This window comes from Cololabis saira, chromosome 22, assembly GCF_033807715.1.
Source record: "Cololabis saira isolate AMF1-May2022 chromosome 22, fColSai1.1, whole genome shotgun sequence".
Classification (NCBI taxonomy): Eukaryota; Metazoa; Chordata; class Actinopteri; order Beloniformes; family Belonidae; genus Cololabis; species Cololabis saira.
In genome coordinates this window covers 14,481,075-14,500,525 of record NC_084608.1, presented here as the reverse complement: position 1 = coordinate 14,500,525, position 19,451 = coordinate 14,481,075, and the positions used below count along the sequence as shown (strand labels likewise).

At 39.9% G+C, this 19,451-nt stretch overlaps 1 protein-coding gene across 6 annotated transcripts in view; it reads left to right on the top strand.

Annotated features, from left to right (window-relative positions):
• The window catches only part of mllt10 (MLLT10 histone lysine methyltransferase DOT1L cofactor), a 48,108-nt gene extending 29,176 nt beyond the window's left edge, over positions 1-18,932 (top strand). For 5 of the 6 annotated variants that reach the window (XM_061713966.1, XM_061713964.1, XM_061713962.1 and 2 more), the window contains 10 exons: positions 4,034-4,194; positions 7,562-7,679; positions 14,346-14,427; positions 15,511-15,704; positions 16,474-16,623; positions 16,802-16,857; positions 17,018-17,307; positions 17,956-17,970; positions 18,171-18,270; positions 18,577-18,932. In XM_061713966.1, coding sequence (XP_061569950.1) covers positions 4,034-4,194; positions 7,562-7,679; positions 14,346-14,427; positions 15,511-15,704; positions 16,474-16,623; positions 16,802-16,857; positions 17,018-17,307; positions 17,956-17,970; positions 18,171-18,270; positions 18,577-18,861 — 1,451 coding nt within the window. In that variant the 3' untranslated portion in view covers positions 18,862-18,932. The remainder of the gene's footprint in view (positions 1-4,033; positions 4,195-7,561; positions 7,680-14,345; positions 14,428-15,510; positions 15,705-16,473; positions 16,624-16,801; positions 16,858-17,017; positions 17,308-17,955; positions 17,971-18,170; positions 18,271-18,576) is intronic. The other variant, XM_061713963.1, reaches the window with a different exon arrangement.
• Positions 18,933-19,451: the final 519 nt, after the last annotated feature.

Genomic DNA, 19,451 nt, shown 5'->3' with positions numbered 1-19,451 from the left:
TGAATTCTACAGTTTTGTCCGTCATTGCTCTGGTTCCTGACTTTCTTTGAGGGATTTTTCACGTTTTTTGAAAAGCAGACTCCAGAGTTTGTCGCCGTGGTACATCTTTCTTTCAGTTTGACTTTGTGAACTCATGTCACTTTTCACCTGATGGCTCATTAAATTCTTAATAAGATTGCTTATGTAATGTTTAGCAACATCTGTGTCTCCTGTGGAAACTGCAGCTTTGCATAATGTTGAAGTTTGTCCGATGGGATGTTTTTTTCTTAGCCTACAATAACACCATATTACTTTTTTATTACTTCTTTATTTATAGTTTACATGTTTTTTTTTTCTTTTTACAAAGACAGAAACGGGACATGCAGGAGAAGAAAAAACTCAACAATAAACAAACAATTACGAAACCAAGGGGGAAAAAAGAGAGACAGACAATTAAAAAAAAAAAAAAAAAAAAAGGTTCTTCTGTTCAGACAAAGTTGTCGCAATATCAATATCTCCAGAGCAAGGTAAAATTATATGCATAAGAGAATCCAATCCAACACCATACTAAACAGTTATGTAGCCCATATTACTAACATAAAGTTAATGCTACATAATTAGTTCAGTCCAACAACTCGTATCCTGCTGCTTCTCCTGGCAATTCCACACAGGTTTGTTTGATGGGCTGGGCTGGTTTTTGGTTGACATAGCAACATTGTTGATTAATCTGGAATGGGACAACGCTATTTTTCAGATGATTTTCTGAATTGACAGTGTTTTAACCAACCTGTTTAGTTTTTAGATACATCACAAATATATCTATTTTTTTATTAATTGTTTGATTATTTTTTTTCTCTATTCAGATGTTTTTTTAAATATGGTTCAATTTGAAATAGTTGTATTTAATGAAAACAACTCCACAATCAAGTTTATAATTTCATACCTAGTTTTTGCAATGTTTTCAATAAAACAGGAGTTTCTGTAGCTTGTGAAACATTGCATTTTGAAAGTTTAAAACACAAGAAAAGACTAACAAAGTTGCTATTAGTAGTATTTTATATTTTCTCATTTTTGACCAAGAGTTGGAGAGTCGGAACAGAGAACTGCTTTTGTTAACTTTCTGAATGTAATTTTCTTTCTGCGATGATTGTTTGAGGATAATTTTGTTTGTAACTCCGTGTCCACCTCTCTCTTATTTTGCCTTTTGCTGAAGCCGTGGTGCCATTTCTGAGAACAGCTGTTGAAAGAAAAAAGGGTAAACAGTGGTGGTCATGTATGGCTGTGCATCACATATATCCGTGTGTGTGAGAGAAAAGCATGTGTTCTCATTCCTACTGTAAATATTTAGCTAAGGGTTAATGCAGGGCAGTAATTGGAAGGATCCTGGCGTTTATCCCCCTCCTTCTATCCTGTCTGCTGCCTCCACTCTGCTGATGGATAGATAGTTAGCCTGATAGATATGTGTTGGTGGATGGGGAGAAGCAGAAGGTCAGATTTTGGCTAGGTTAATGTTTGATGGCGGTGGGGTCACTGACAGGACGGCGAGCTAGTTCAACGCAGTGGGTTTGGTGCGTGGGGGAGGAAAAATCTTGGATGGGGTTGGATTTATTCAGACCAGCTGCAGAGAGGTATATGAAGAGATGAGAAAGCAGACGAGGACAAGGCAGATGCTTGATGCTGTGTATTTATGCGTTTATTAGCTTATTTATATGATAAAATCTTTAAACGTAAGCCTTAATCCCAGTAGATTCCTCGGAAGCTTCGGATCACGCATTTAAAGCAGCAGAGTTAAGCTTTATAAAGCTGAAAATATAAAACATATATTTACACTTTTGATTTTTTTTTTATTAAAAGTTTACCATTTTAATTTTACCTTTTTCTGTCAGTATGATTTAATGAAAAATGGCCATGTTCTAGTTTGATGGCTTCAGTGGAGCCTTATCTGGCATTTTGGAACCCAGATAGAAATGCTCTTCTTAAATGCGCCTTTGAACAAGCTGGTAGTCTTACACTGACTTGGCTGATTAATGATGGATTATGATAACATACTTGTTTTTAAAGATTGGATTCAGTCGTCCCTGATAGACATCATACGGTAGTTATTCTAGGCAGTAACAGCTTGAACTAATAAAGGTGGATATTTATTGAGCTTAAAGGCGTACTGAGTAGGAAGAAAGACGGAAGATAAAACGAGAGGCTGTTGAGCTTCTGAGAGTAACATTTATCAGACAAATAAGTTGTAAGTTTTAAAAACAAAAAAGCAGAGAATTCTTTTTTTTTTTTTTGCAATTTAATTCAGAAAAATAAATGAAAACGTAAAATCACAAAAGACATTCAGCTTCTTGGCACTTTCAATTAACGTCACTGTTATATTTTCCAGTTTAAATCCTGTATTAAAATAAATCTGCTGTGTATTACTAGCTGTTTGTTTTTTTTCACCGTCCCTTTGTGTTTAACCTATTTCATCAATGACATTAGCCAAACTCTGATAAATAGTTGGTTTGGCCTCTAATCCAGCTGCTGAAAACCTTGCTGGAGCACATGCCCCCTGAGCCGCACCAGCGCTGCTTTGGGTATCAATTTTTCTTGTGCATATTGCAAAGCGTTATAAATAGTTTGTCAGCCCATGTAGTGTTCGTATCTATTGCTCTCTCCCTCCGTCCACCCCTCCCTTCCTGGCACAAAGATCTCTTGTTCCCCCAGTGAATGCATGCTGCCCTGAGCCATTCAGGCTTTTGTGGGCCTGAGGGGCCTCTTCTCCCCCCCTCCTCTGCCGGGGTCAAAGGGGGGCAGGGGCCGGGCTTATTCTTGGTTAGTGGGCGAGCACAGGGGTGTGTGAGGGGAGGAAGAGAAGATGGAAGTGGGAGATGGCAGAGATAAGAGAATAGAGTATATCCAGGGGTGTGTGAAACTGGAGGGATATGCATATGTGGATGAATTTTGGTTGATATAACACTTTTGCTAAATGTTTTATTTGTTATATATGTTATGTTATTTAGAGCCGCCATTACCATGTCTACCTCATACTGCTGCACCTTTCAGTTTAAAAAAAAAAATTGTATATATTTTATTTTATTTAGAGCCGTCATTTCCATGTCTACCTCATACTGCTGCACCTTTCAGTTTAAAATTTTATTTTTTTAATATATTTTATTTTATTTAGAGCCGTCATTACCATGTCCACCTCATACTGCTGCACCTTTCAGTTTTTTAATTGTATATATGTTAATAAGTGCCACATTTGTTTATTTACTGTTTGCTATTTTTAAATCTGGGTACAGTGAGCGAAATAACCGGAGTCAAATTCCTTGTTGGGCAATGTTCAAACTTGGTCAATAAAGCTGATTCTGATTTGCACAGAATCAATTTAGGGCAATAACAGTGCAGTTGTTTCCTTCTCTTATAATTTTGTTAGCAGTAATATTATTATATTGTTAATTATTATATTATAGTAATTCTTGAAAAAAATCAATTTTCTGACGGTTTTCAGGCAAGTGTCCATGCATAACCATTCATCATATTTAACAAAGATGTAATATGTATAAGTGAGACATATATTTTTTTTATGTAATTTTTCAGTCTCCCTCCTGCCGTATTGCAGCCATTTGCCTATTTCACACAATTATAGTGTGACATTTCATACAATTACACTTAAGTTACCCGCATTGTCGGAGACAAGGGAATAGCGGCTCAAATTTTATGAGAATATTTGTGCCAAACTTCAAGATTAATCAAGAATTTTAAAGCAGCTGAAATATCTGTGACCTGGACCCTCGAAGGTGTCAAAGCAGCAAAAGTACAGGTTTACTTAATGACTATAATGAGGCCTGCTTTCCATTCAGATGCCCCAGTTAGCCACGACTGTGTGACGGCAAGCAAACATGCACTATTAAACTGTGATTTAAGCATTTAAATGGAATTCACGTATATTTATTATATTTTTTAACTATTATTGTATTTCAAAGGTTTCAGACATTATTTGATGGTTTTTATTGTTATTTAAATGTAATGGCAAAATAAATGATAATGGACACTTTTGTTTATTCTTGCACAGGTGTGTTCTCTGTGGCCGATGGGTCGTCGTCGGGGACGGGAGCCGTTGCCGTGGGCGGACCAAGCTCCGAGTTGTCACAGCAACAGCAGCCCACACCTTCCCTAGCTCCTCCCTCTCCATTCACGGCCACAGCACCACTTAACAGCACAGCCTCCGCGCACGTGAGTCCAAACGCGCAACTCCTCACTCTCGCAAGCATGACAAAAGATAAATGAATAAAAAAACCTGCTCATCAAATACATGGCAACACACACATTCAGCGTCCCCTCCATTCACGTAAGAAATCCCACACACACAGTCTCTTATTCATCATCCTCCACATGTCTCAGCTCATCCACATCTCTGAGCTCAAGTGCGGATGAAATGTGGGAACACAAATAAACTAAAGCCCACTAATTAAACATCTTCCGCACCAGATTTCTCAGCACTATTATTAATCTACCACACGTTAATTATGTGTGAAATGTGTGTGTTCTGACCTTGTGCGGAGAGTGTTTTCTCAGAAAGGCATGCTACAGCTGACAACTGGGTGCACCTGCAATGGGATGCAGTGGTTTATTGCACAAAAACAAATCTGTTTTTTTTTTTTTTTCTCTGAATGTTTAATTTAAACCTTGTGTGTGTGAGAGAGAGAAATATCAAACAAGCGTTTTTTTTGTTTATCATTTTTATTCATGTTCCAACATAATGAAACAATTGAAAAAACCACCAAAGACGTGGATTATTTTAAAACATATTCCCTATTATGTTTTTTTATCATTTCAAAGTAAAGTTAGAAAAAAGTTATATTTCTACAAAGCTTTTAAGTATTTACTTACTTTATTTACTTAACACGTGACATAAAATAGGTCCAGATTTGAAGTTGCACATTTTTGGAGAAACCATAATTTTTGAATGTTATAGAATTTCTTTATTGGCTTGAAATAATTTAATATTAAAGAAAGCCTCATATATAAAAGTAGCAGTTAATTAAATTGAATTAAAAAACAAAGCCCTTAAAATATTTATGTTTCTACTCAAAGGAACAAGTTCTTTCTGGTGTACAGGACTATGTTATCCTCGCTAATGTTTAGTTTCCAAGCCGCTGAAGCTCACACAATCAGCTCAGACCTTTTAAAGTTATCAAAACACCCTTTTCTTAAAGTAATTAAAAACCTTCATTACGACCGTCTGTGTCCATCAGCCTCCCCAGCCCCGCGCTCTGCCCACCCAACTCCCTTTTTTTTTTTCCTCTTGTCCACTCGTCACCTCTCTTTTGCTTTTTTTCTCACACACACTTTCTGTCACCGTCGACCTTCCTTTTCTCCGTCCCCGTCCATTTCTGCCCCCCCCCCTCCCGCCTCGTCCTGTGATGTAATGACATCTGACAAGTAGGAATAGAGAGATGGATGGTGGGAAGGAGGAGTCGCACTGACTGTATATATTTCTGTGTGTGTGTGTGTGTGTGTGTGTGAGAGAGAGAGAGAGAGATGGACAGACGGGGAAAAACAGTTTTGCTTTGGATTTTTTTTTCCTTAATAGTGCGTTTGTAAAAGTGTGATGCATGTGAGACGTAGACACACACACAGAGACTTTGAATTGACTGCAAAAATTATACAAGCACAGGTGTGTGTGTGTGTGTGTGTGTGTGTGTGTGTGTGTGTGTGTGTGTGTGTGTGTGTGTGTGTGTGTGTGTGTGTGTGTGTGTGTGTGTGTGTGTGTGTGTGTGTGTGTGTGTGTGTGTGTGTGTGTGTGTGTGTGTGTGTGTGTGTGTGTGTGTGTGAGACTTTGGGCCTACTGTTATTGGCTATCATCCCAGGACAGAGAGAGTTTTAGAGAGACTTTAATGAAAAATGAATGTAAATGAAACATGAATGTTGATAGGAAAGGGGTGGGGGGGGCAGGATTATGGCAATGAGGGGAGGAAGGAGGAGGGAGTCCTACAAAGACATGTGAAGTCATTTCAGACCAGGAGAAAAAGGACAGAGGGATCAGATTTCTCCTTTGAATTTAGGATTCAACAAGAAAGGGAAGCAGCAGGATTTCTTTTTCCTTATTTTCCTATTTAAAATATGTCAAGTCCATGAATTTGTAATGGGTGGATTTTTGATTGGTGTGTGCTCACTAAAGTCTTGTATTTTTAATGTTTTGGCTTTTGCGTTATTGATCGGTGCTTTCTCAGTGTGAAGTGTTTTTTGTCCATGTTTCATTCGGGTTATTAAGTGTGGCAAACAACGTGGCTGCAAAGGCTTGAATTTACTTATCATGCTTACTATAATTATGATTTTTAATTATTCAAATAAGTATTGTTCAACACATTTCAGTCTTACAAGAAAGTAAATATTTTATGGACTTCATGACGAACTGACTTTAATCGGTTTGTTACAGTGTCACATGTTTTGGTCATAGTATTTTCTTTAGCATTCAACAGTCAGCCATTTTGTTCTTTTAGATGGAGCAGATTCCCCTCCCGATGCTCCACCCCCGTATCCAACGCCCATATCCACCCCACCCTTCACGCCACTGCCCTTATTTGGGAAATGCTTTAATTGGATTAAACTCTATGCATCAGAAACACTTTGTCAGCACGTCAGCATACTGTCAGGGTGCTGAGGCAGTCTGAGCCGTGAGTGTGGGTGTGTGTGCCAGTCTCTGTGTGTATATGTGGCAAAATAATGAGCTGCACGCTCATTGTATACACAAAGTATTTTTTAAATATATTATAAATGTTGCATCATATGGATGAGGTGCTCAGGTTCAGATATCAATGATCTTTTTCCAAATAAACTGGACTGCTGGTCAATAATAAACCAAAGAAACACTCACATGGCTGTTTTTATGAAGTTATGTTTATCAACTACTCGTACATTCAATTGCCATTTAAATGTTTTTCTCTATTTATTGTTAAGAAATACATAGCGCTTAAACATAAATGTAAAATCTGCAACTACCTTTATTGTCATTTTCTCTTTAGGTTCGCTTCTACAGAAATACCATAAATCTACTATTACATTTTGTTTTTACCTCTCATGCATATTTGGAATTTTTTTACATTTTTTTGCAGTATTTACTTCTCAGAAAATAAATAGGCAGTGTTTATCTTTGTGCTTTATTTTATATATATGTGCGTGCGCGCGCACGTGTGTGTGTGTGTGTGTGTGTGTGTGTGTAATTAATTAAACACTTAAACAAAAATATCCCATAAATCCATAATTTATTTAAACTATAAAGGCATCAATTCTTCCAATTATTCAAGTCTCTGGGTCGAGGCAGTTAAATATTCATTCATTCATGTTTGTTAATTTGGGTTTTTTGCGGAATCACTTTGTCTTCACATCAGATTTCCGGAATGAAAACACATGTAACCTGCTTGTTGAGGCTTCCCAGACACAACACACACATATAGTCAATTATAGATGAGTATGAGTACAGAATGTTTGATTAAGAAAATAAAATTTTAATTTAAAAGAATCATTCAAATGAGGTGATTTTTAATGATAATTGTAATCCCAGTGCGCCGTGGCTTCATATATGTTCCTCTCTCCTCAGGTGAGTGGTCTGCCCGGCTCAGTCTTCAACCTGGCCCCCCCACACATGTTTGGGAACAGGCTGAACCCCAACTCCACCATGGCAGCGCTCATCGCTCAGTCCGAGGCATCACCAGCAGGTAGGACAATGTCTCTAATCTGAAAAAATTTCTACGTCTCGTTCCATAAATAAAAAAGCTGGGCCTCTTATAAAGGCTGGGACAGGACAGGAACAAAGGTTGGCCCCTAACACGGGCAGGGAGGAGAAGAAAAAAAAGATGCATCTTGTTATTATAATGTGCAGTCCAGAATTAATACAAAAAATTACAGCTTTGGACTGTTCAGTGTAAAGATATGACCATGCTGTTTTTAGCGTTTAGTTGAACTAAATTGATCTTTTTTTTTTTTTTATTTAATTCCGGTCTGTTGCAGCATGTAGCATCCATGGTTTCTATCTATTTCACTTTTGTACGAGATGTAAATTTTATACAGAGCAGGAGTCGTGTGGAGTAACAAATTTACCCTCTGAGATCTTAAGACTTTGTTTTGTTTTGAGTTTTTTTTTTTTTAAGTTTTTTTGCTACTAGTGTAAAAAACATGTGCCTTTAGCCTCACTTCCCTGATTATGGTGTGTGTGTGTGTGTGTGTGTGTGTGTGTGTGTGTGTGTGTGTGTGTGTGTGTGTGTGTGTGTGTGTGTGTGTGTGTGTGTGTGTGTGTGTGTGTGTGTGTGTGTGTGTGTGTGTGTGTGTGTGTGTGTGTGTGTGTGTGTGTGTTTCTTTTTCAAGATAAGTTATCAGAAAATACTGATGTTATGCTAATGACAAAGGCACAAATAAAAATAAATAGCTGTCATTAAATAAGATGTTTTTTTTAAAGAGAATGATGAACATATAAGACTTAAGTCCTTGTAAAAACAGATAAAACTGTATTTTTTCCGAGTCTTCCATTTAGTTCACCAGCTTTCGTCTCAGACATTATTTGTATCAAAGCTCAGTTGTTCTCGTCAGCAGTGGGACGGAGGGTTGAGGCGAACAACACGCCCTCTGCCTCCACCACCATTCACATCATTTCTAAAATTAGCATGATGTGCTAGTTTTCATTTATTCAGCTGTGATGTCATGCTTCATGTGCTTCTGCTGAAGCCGGAGCTTGTGTCTGCTGGAAACATGCTGCTGGCAGCTTTGACCCCTCCGTTTCCCAACGACAGTTAGAATTGTTAATGATCATTGCTGGGAAACTTAAGGTAAATGTTTTAGTTTTACTCTCCTTTATCCTCTAAACTCCTCATAAACAACAGTTACTTAAAGTAGACGTGAGTTGTGTGCTCTTGCTGCCTCTCCTTTCTCTGTACGTGCATGAATGGGGTGTGGAGTCGGGGTACTCCTTCCTTTTTAACAGCTTTACACTCTATACTGAAGATTTCATCTTTTTTGTTCAGTATATGACAATAGACACAATTTAATAACATTTTAAGCATGTCTTTTCCTGCAGAAAGTATTCATTGTCACTACATATTGCTATTATTTGCAAATGAATCTCGCCTTTGCACAAAGAAATTTTATTTTATTTTATTTTTACGAAAAGTGAACAATTATGCAAAAAGTAGCATTTTTATACTAAGCAAGTGTCAAAACGCTGATGCTCTGCAACCTTCCTCATCAATAGGTTGTCATATCAGACTGCATTTACACTACACTGTTCAAGTGACCCAATTCTCATTCATTCATTCAAATTTAAAGGCACAGATCGGGTATGACCTGTGGACATGGAAACGGATATTGTCTTAGATCAGTTTTTAGTCCTCATTCATCTGTGTCTATAAATTGGGTAAATGCATTTGTCTGCCGCCCAAGTGGACAGATTGGATTTTCTCCTTTTTAAAGCAACTCGTACATCCTTGAAAATAAGATGGTGACAAATGACGTGCAAATACAGAGGCTATATATTTCTTTTCCGTCGTGAAATAACTCCATTCTCTAGCAGACCTCCAAGAATACTTTATGAAATTCTGACTTGGATAATTTCTTCTGTTTCAGCTTTGGTTATTTCACAAGTGTTTATTGAAAATAGCATCCGTTTTTCTTCCCTTTCCCTCTAACATCAAGACCTGCTGTGTAAATGTAACCTCAGAGAACAGCTCCATCAAAACACAGTTCTACCATTGTTTAGGCTGGTAGGACCTTAATCAGACCCTCCTGAAAGCATCATTGGATTAGTCTTGAAACTTGACAAAACAATCTAGACAGACACACAAGTCTGTCAGTGACAATCCAGCGGTGGTGGATGCAGCTCGTGTCTCACCGTCGTGCAAAGAGGTTGTGGTTTTTGTAGACGTTCGTTGTGAGAATAAAGTCCAGGAAAGGGCATATTATAAAAACATGCTGAACAAATCTGAACTACGCTTCTGTGCCGTGTTACCAAAGAGCGTTTTAAAAAGAAATATCATGGGGTCACCTTTCGAAACGCCTACTCCCTGTTTTCACATTTGTCTTTTTAATGTTCAACTTAAACGAAAGCATTTATCGTTGCTAAGGTGACAGTTTCTCTGCTGCAGTGGGACATGCTCATTTTAGCCCTTTTTTCCCCATCACCTTAAATAAAATACACGTATGGAATTACAACTAAGACTTGCACCCATTTTGCAAGGAAAGAAATGGTGTGGAGGTTTTTGTGAAAGACGCATCAACATGAACTTCATCTGTTGCACATCTTCAGTAATTTTAGTAACGGCTGCCAAAATGATTCTGTTGCTTTATTTTTACTTGGTGTTTCAAAACGACCATTTTAACTCAGTCTAGTAGTTTCTTTCCTTTTTTTTCTTTTTTTTCTCCTTCACTTTTTTCTAAAGGCATCATTGGTTTCTTTTGGAAATCTATGAGAAAACTGAAATGTATCAACATATTCAATGAAAATTTGAAATGGGAGAGTTTTTGCATAGTAGGGAAAATATAACAATTGTGTGTGTGTGTGTGTGGGGGGGGGGGGGGGGGGGGGGGGGCTAATGGATAGGTCACACCCCTTGATCCCCCAGATAGGTCAAAGGTCAGTGATAGTCTTAAGCCCCCTCCTAGTCAGCTCTACTTACAGAGCTCTGTTGCTCCTCTCTTGACATATTGGAAGGGGAAAAAAAGTGAGTAGGGGGTTGTGTGAGGAGTCTCCAGAGCCTCCTGGCATAGAACAAAAATGTGACCTGTTCACGTCCGTCTAGCGCGGAGGGGCTGATGAGGGAGTAGGACACGACTTCAGCAATTTAGCAATCAAGAGTAGCCACTTCCTGATGCAAGACATCTGGTTGGCCAGAGTTCAGAGAATGAAGAGAAAAGAGGAAGAGGGAATCAAGAGTGAAGACGAGGAGGAAGCAAGTCCTGCTGCTGGTCATCAGTTATCAAGATCAGATCATCCCTGATCTGCAGGTCAGCTCACTAATCAGCCTGAATGTCAGGGGCCACAGGGCTGGCTGCGTGTGTGTGTCTCGCTCTTACAGACACAAGTAAGCTTTGTGCAACTCCTAAAAGAAAGATGTTTGATTTCTCCAGATATAAGTGGTTCACTGAAAGCATAAACGTTTTTTAGTTTGGAAAATGTGAAATTTCATCTTAACTGAATTTAACGAGAATTTTAGATATTTAAGAATTCTGTCGCGGGGGAAAAAAAAAGAAATCTGTGTGATTAGATATTTGAATTTGTCACTAGTTTTGTAGTAAAGTTTTTTTTCTTTTTTTAAATAATAAATGCTACATATTGGTCTAACGTGAAGCCCGTCTGTGTTAAAGTTCTCTGCATTTTTAACCTCACGAAGAGTAGATCTGCAGATTAGTTTCTTCGTGAACTGAAGTAAAATTTCCGTGAGCCCAAGATGACTCGTTCAAGAATGAGTTTATGTCTCACCCGTGGCATTCAACCGCATTTTAGTTATTTACTTTATGGAATTGACTTACGCAGATCTGCAGACGAGCTTTTTCCACAAGCAGCACAATTTTATAGGAGCGTCACTTGAATGGACTTTAAACACTTAAATTTTTTCTTTTTTTCCCTAATCTTTTCCAGCATAAATGATTTGGCCATGAATGGGCAGTTTATAAAAATTAACTTAATTTAGTTTAATTTTAAATAAAAATACATATCAGAAAATAGTGTAAAACCGTGCTTTAAAGAGACCACCACCACTAGCATTTTTATTATAAATAATTATTCCTGAGAGTTTCTGTTTGAAATATGTTACCCAACCTCATGAAGGTTTGAGCTTTTATAAATGGTAAAGAAAAATAAAAAGCAAATTAAATAGCTCTAAGGAATTAATTATCTGAGGTAAAGATTTGATGTGAGATGACCATGAACAAACCACCTTAAGTCGATGTCTATCAGGACAAAGGTTTAAGTTCAAGCGAGACTCCAGCAATTTAGCTCAGTTAGTTTGATTTTATTTCTTTTATTGGTTGGTTCGTGTTGGAGCTGAAACTGTCCAGTTCTGCAAAATTGGACTTTTCATATGTGTCTTTTTAGTCTTATATGTTTCATGTGAATTTAACATAAAAAGTGAGTGTGTGGTCAGTTTTTCTGTTCATATTATATCTTATAGTTTAATGGATGCCCATACAAATCTGTTCTGAATATCTTTTTTTTTTTTTATTTAAAAAAAACAAACTGTTTCTGAATATAAAATTCTTAATTGGATAAGCTGCATGTACCCTGAGCATAAACTAAATGTAACACGACAGATGAATGGGAGTACTTGGAGAATTTCTCCCAATCTTGTCCCTGATTTCAAAGAGAGCCTCAAGAACCTCTTACTCAGATACTGAACATTTCCAACGAAGGCATCATGCTGTTATGAGAAGTAATTTACAAGTGTTTAGTGTTTATCAAATTGATAAACTAGCTGCCCCAAAAATGTACTGCAGCCAGAGCAAGAAATGAAACGGTTAATTAATTATTAAACGATTTTAGATTTCCATTTTTTCCTGATTTGATTTGTATCAGCTAACTTTATCAACGCTCCAAATACAATCAGTAATGGAAATAAGTGGCTTGCTCCGTCATGCGATGTGTGTGTGCATGGATACACAGGTTTTGTTTGTCAACTAATACAAGTCATGTGAGCGCAGATTTGAAAGGTGTGTGAATCTGAGAGTGTGTATGTGTATGCATGTAGCCTGTTTACTTTGGCAGCCGTTTCTCTTTGCTTTTGAGTGTCAGGAGGGAGGTGCCAAGATGGAAAGCGTTAGGACAGAAAAAGGACTTGAAAAAGAAGGGAGCGAGAGCCTAGAGTGGTGACCTGGTGGGGGTAAAAGCTGGAATTGACTGTCTTAAGTAGAGGGGAGTTTGAGTGAGTGTGTAAATGCAAAAGTGTGTGTGCATGTGTGATTCATTACTCTCACTGAGGAAAATGAAAAGAAGTGTCTGGCCAGAGGCCCAGAGGGAGGAGAGACGGAGACTCTCACAAGATAGGGGGAAGCCCAGGCAGAGTGAATGAAGGTTAGTGTGTGACGTAGATACAAAGAGGGGATGGGACTTGTCAGGGGTGTCAGCGTAACTTCTGTGTCCAGCTGACAGTCTTTTTTGGGCACCCACAGTTTTGTGCTGTAAAAAGAAACGAGTAATAATTTCATAATCGGATGTTATTTTTCTTTATTTTTTTTAGTGCATTAACTTGGTCTTTGCTGCAGTAAGAATTTAACAACTCCAATAAAAGAAATCCACATTATGCACAGCATGATGGCGCCTGAAGAAGTCTTTATTCCAAAATTCTTTGTTGTATTTTACATTTGCTCAAAATTACTGCGATTTTCCTTTGAAATTGTAAAGCATGCAATGAACTTCAATTTGTCATTTTTTTTTTTTTTTTTTTCCTTCTTTCCAAAATTTTTGTGCACGCATGCCAATTCACGCCTACCCCCCCCAAAAAAAAAGCACAAAAACATACACAAGAAACAAATAAATAAATAAAAATAAATAAACTGGGGGGGAAAAAAAGTTAGTGAATAAAGATATGGAAAATAACATCAGTAAGTAACAGTAGGGGCATCAAAACTCAAATACCTGCAGATACAAAAAGTTAATGACAGCAATAAAACAGCAATCAGCGTACAATGAAGTTCTCTAAACCAGAGAATAATGGGAACCAAAATTCTTGAAAAAGATGGCCACGGTTATATTTTTTTATGCACAGCATGATGCCTTTATTTATAAGTCTTTATTCCACAATCATTTGTTGTATTTTACATGTGCTCAAAATGACTGCGATTTTCCTTTGAAATTGTAAAGCATGCAATCAACTTCAATTTGTCAGATTTGAGGCAGCAAAGTGAGGCTGGAGCGGCTAGTGGGCCATCTGGTTTTGGAAGAGGTCTTTTTATCCCCCAGATCCAGATAACAGGTCCATTCATGAAGTACTCATTAGGCTGGGCTCGTTTTAGTGTTGCTGCAGCAACTTAAGTTACCCTTCTGGTGACCAGTAAAGGCTTTTGTTTTATTTATATTTAATTGTCAACAACTTTTCAAAGTAGAACTGAATGAAACACTGGTCATATTGAGAATAAAGTGTTTATTTTGTTGGACAATGGAAATGAGAGAGTAGGACATAATGGATGATTTTTATCGTTTAACTTCATTAATCTGTATAAATAGAAGAGAAAAGAAGAAATTATTTCATTTCTAATTTGAAATTTTGTGGGAAAAATCACCTAAAACTGTTATCGGTTCACAAATTGCATGCAACGTCGGTTGTTTTGGCCTGTTCTTAGATGTGTGTGTGTGTGTGTGTGTGCGTGTGTGTGTGTGTGTGTGTGTGTGTGTGTGTGTACAGATCAGGAGGTGGGAGATGGCAGCAGCGGCAGCGTTGGATCTCAGGGCTTCTCCATAAGAGCTTCTCCCAAGACCACCCCTCGGTAAATGCACACACACACACACACACACACACACACACACACACACACACACACACACACACACACACACACACACACACACACACACACACTCTCTCTCTCTGATGCCCTCCCACCCTTCCCTCACCATTTACATTCCTCACTGCACCCCACCACCGCTTCACCCATCTCTCCCCCCACCTCCTTTTTCTGCTTCTCCCTTTGCTGGCCCCTCATCTCCTCTCTCTTCCTCTCACTCCTCACACACACAAACACACACACACACACTCGCACAAACAGATTTTCTCTTTCGCTTTTACCCCCACTGGCAATTCTTGTTCTCTCAGCCAACGGTAACTTGTGTTTTTGAAGGTGGTAGCCATCCTTCAAGTCTAGTTATTTTTTATTTTTGGTCTAAGTCACACATGGAAGGGCAGCCTGATGATTTTACTTTGTCGTCTCCATTTGGGAATATTTACTGGATCTTTCAGGATGGGAATATCGACCACACAATAATATTTTTATTTCTGCTGCTTTGTGGAATGGGGGATTTAATTTAATGAGGTTGGTAACACTTTTGTTGTTAATCCTGTACCCAAATTATCTTTGTCTTTCACTTTTAGGTAATGGTTGATACTTAACTTAGAATTATATGTATTATTACATCTTTAATAAATAGAGCTTTTATATGGCAATTAGAAATCTGAATGTAAATATAGTTTAAAATTCTTTCTCGCTTCATTTTCCATCTCTTTCTGTCTTCTCTTCTCCTCTGCTGTCCCTCATTTTGCCTCTTTCACACTCAACAGATTGTCTCAGCACCCACCAAGATTTATCACATCAAGACATTGCACTTCCCTTTCTGTCCGTCTCTCTCCGTTACATGTCCTCCTTCTTCCTCCCTCTCCCCATCTTTCTCCAGCTCTCGCATGCAGACAGAAAGCCTGGCCCCTTTTCATTAGAGGCCACTGTAACAACAAATTGATGTAGTTTTATAGCCAGCAGTGTCTATGTTTGTCTGACATTTATGTTGGGTCGTTAATCTCCCTATTGACCTCTCCATCTCTCTCTTTCTGTCCGTGCTCGCTCTCTCCCTTCATTCAGCTCTCCCATTGGCGGCCTGCAGATCCGCTATGACTCTTCGGGGTCGTTGCCAGGGCCTGGGCTGGGGTTGCTAGGGTCTGGGGGGAGCGGTGGGGAGACGCTGCCCCCGGTGGCCACCACCATCGAGCAGCTCCTGGAGCGGCAGTGGAACGAGGGCCAGAACTTCCTGCTGCAGCAGGGAGCCCAAGGAGACGGTGAGGGGACACACATGCTCCATGTCATGTAAAAGTTTAACATTTCCGTGCGTCTGCTGATTTGATTCACAACTTGCCATTTCTGTCACCAAAACAATACCAGTTCAGTTCCCCTACATTTACAGGTATAGAGACTTTAAACCCACAATCTGTCCATCTTGTCCCGTTTCCCCTCCAGCTGTGGCTCAGACCTGCTTCCTATGTGTTGTCACCTTATCTTTTATTGTTGGCTCTGTTGATGTCTGTCAGTTATCTGCTTATCTGAACATCCCTTCAGGGATCAATAAAATGAAAATGGAACAGCGATGTGATGACAACATAGTTGATTGAAAGGTTGTCCTTCAAGAGGACCAATCAGGTTTAGAAATCCCCTCTCCTGCAAACCCTCCCCGTCTCGTCTTATTGTCCTTGACCACTGCACGGAGTCTGCACAGACGGCAGGACCACTGTAGCTGACGTTGACCTCCGACCTCCCTTTCAAAGCACGGTTGTTACATGAACTTCCCTTGAGGAAGAATGTGTCTTTAAGAGCGTTGAGACATCAGTCTTCTCACTGGTGAAGGCCGTCCATTAATGCAACATAGAATGGATCTGAAATTTCTTTACCTTTTGCAACGGCTGTATTGACCACAAAGGGTTGCCATTCGTGCCCGTTTCAATTTGACTCTTGTGAGGGGAGCAGTGAATTGAAAATTAAGAGCAGGACAATGTTGGAATATTTTCTATAGGAAACAGTGATTAATAGTTTAATCTCCTCTTCCTTTGTCAGTGGTGGGGATGTTGAAGTCTCTCCACCAGCTGCAGGAGGAGAACAGGAGGCTGGAGGAGCAGATTAAAACTCTGACCATGAAGAAAGAAAGACTGCAGCTTCTCAGCGCTCAGTTATCAGTGCCTTTCACTCCTACAACTGCTTCCTCTGGTATATTTACACACACACACACACACACACACACACACACACACACACACACACACATTTTGCATTTTCAGAATCCTCACTTTATCTTCTTACCAAGCCTCTGTTTGCTTCAGCGTGAACGTCCAGTACACATTTGCACCAATGCAAGGATCTGAACATGTGATTATTTGTGCTGCAGATGTGAAGGGAGCCCATCTGGGAACTACTGACTTGTCTTTACCTGCCGCAGCTCAGGTAAGGCCAAATACATGCACAGTTAAAGTTTAAATTCCATGTCACCATCCAGAGACGACCAGCATATGATCCGAGCTTTGTTGAAACAAGCATCTGTCGTTAAGTTTAAAGTTCCACCTCAGATTTGTAATAAATCCCTATTATTGCGTCTGCCCCTCAGGACAGTGCGTCATGTGGAGGTCACAGCAGCGGCGGCTCCACCTCCTCCCTCTCCACCCCTCCTTCCATCTCCCAGAGCCCGCCTCAGCCAGCATTCAACGGGGTGGCCGTCGGGGCGACCGTAGCCGGGCTGGGTGGCGTGGCGGGATTGATGGGTGCTCTGGGGGCAGGAAACGCGCTGGGACTCGTCGGGGCGCTGAACGGTGTGATCCAGACACCAGCCGGGACCGGCAGCCCTCACGCACACACTACGGGAACAGCTGCAGGCGTCACACTGCCCGTCAATAACAGGTATGCAACAGCTGCTTTCATCACCCCGATGTCTACGCAGGATGCTCCTCAGACCAGCCAGCGCTGCTTCATTCCCAGGATCGCCATAAAATCAGACCATGTGATCCTTTATCACAGCATACAACAAAGCAGTAGACTGATGTAGGGCTGTTCGATTAATCGATTTTAAATCGTAATCGCGATTATGTAATTAGAACGATGTTAAAACGTGAAAATCGTAAAATCGATTTTTCACTTTTTTTTTTCAACTTATTTTACAGAGTTTTGCACTTTGTTCATTTTTGGTTTAATAAGAGCAAAGTTTGCACTTAAAGCCCAATGGGGCAAATGTTCAATAAAAAAAACTGCATATTTGAAATCATTTCTTTGCCTTTTGTCAATTCACAAAATAATCGTAATCGAAAATCGGATTTTGAGAGAAAAAAATCGAGATTTTATTTTTGGGCAAAATCGAACAGCCCTAGACTGATGCGTTTCAGTTGCCAGGCGTTAACTAGTTAATCAGTGTAACTAGTAAACGCCTGGCACTATGTCGCTTTGTAAATACAAGTGTTTTTCATAATGTCAGCAAACTCTTGGATGGGTGTGTAAGTTCACTGCATCGTTTTCTCTCTGTTTCCTTTTTGCCTCCCTGTTGGATTGTTTCAGCTCTAATAAGAACAGGTGAGACGGGTGTGAAACATGCTGGATGGGTGTTTTAATTCTGCGTAGCTCCTTTTATGTGAGGTTGAATGAATTTGCTTGTTGTATTTTACCATTTGCATTCAGCCGTCTGTTCTTATGTTTTAAACTGTGTATTAGCGTTTGTCCGGAGCGCTGGAGTGTGTTGTGTCTTGTCTCACTGAGTGTGTTCTGTTGTGCAGCTCTGCACGGCTGGGGCTGCTGTCGGAGCAGCAGAGACTCCTCCTGCAGCAGCAGCACCACCACCACCTCCAGCAGCTGCTGTCCTCGCAGCCGTCAGCGGTGAGACGCCGAGACACTAACACATGTCATTACTCTCCACTATCACAGTTAAATGCACACAAAGTGGCCAACAATTTTCCTCTGGAGAATGGTGTAAATCACCGAGCTTATTAACTCTTTTTTTTTCTTTTCTTTTCTCTCCCTCCCGAACACTTTTCTCCACTCTTCATTCTTTCTGTACCTCATTTCTCATTTCTTTTCTTGACCCAAACCCCCACTTTATCTTCATTTTTCATCTTCTTTTTTTCTTCTTTTTAACTCCCGTGTCCCCTCCCTCCTCCGTCTGCCCCCCCATCACCCCCCCAGGATCAGCAGCAGGTGTTGCTCTACCAACTGATGCAGCAGCAGCAGGACCTCCAGCAGCTGCAGTCCCTCTCCTCCTCTGCCCAGATTCCCTCCATCCCACTGTCCTCCGCTCAGCTGCCCATCAACAACCTGCTGCCCGGTGCCCAGAGCCAGGGCCAAGGCGCCATCACTGCCAACCACTTCCTCCCGCTGCACCACGCGCACGCCGACACGCACGGCTCGGGGGCACAGAAGCCTCGGCTCGCTGAAAAGGCCGTGGGCGTCGGGGGGCAGGAGAAGACATGACGGCATATGCGCTTTTGTTTTCTTTTGGTTTGGTTTTCTCTCTCTCTCAAAATAAATATGCAGATGTTTGGGATCAGCCTCTTGGTCAACTTTGTAGTTCAGTGATTAGAACATTTTCATAAGAGAAATCTGTTTTCCAAGAAAATTAATTTTTTCAGGTCATGGTGCTTTATAGAAAGAAAAGTAAGAATATATCAGTTGTATTTTACAGTCACTCATTGTAGATCACTGAACCTTGTTTTTGCAGCTTTTTTCTTGTTTCACTCATGACCCCATATTCTATTTATTTTGTTTCAACTTTAGATTTTGTACCTTTTTAATTAACTTTAGTGCTGCTTCTGGTTCTCAATGTCTTTTGTCTTCCTAATATTTTTATGTGATATTCCCGGTGGTAATTAATGTGTTCGTTGATCAGTATTTAGCAGCGAAGCACTTGGTGTGTTTGCTCTATTAACTGCTAAACAGGTCGGTTTCACGGAAACCTTTTTTCTGTCATTGTTTTCCTAATTTTCCCAATCATTCTGATTCGTATTCCCGATTCCTCTTTCGGTGGTCGGGTCTGTCTGCTGTTTCACTCTCAGGGGCCTCAG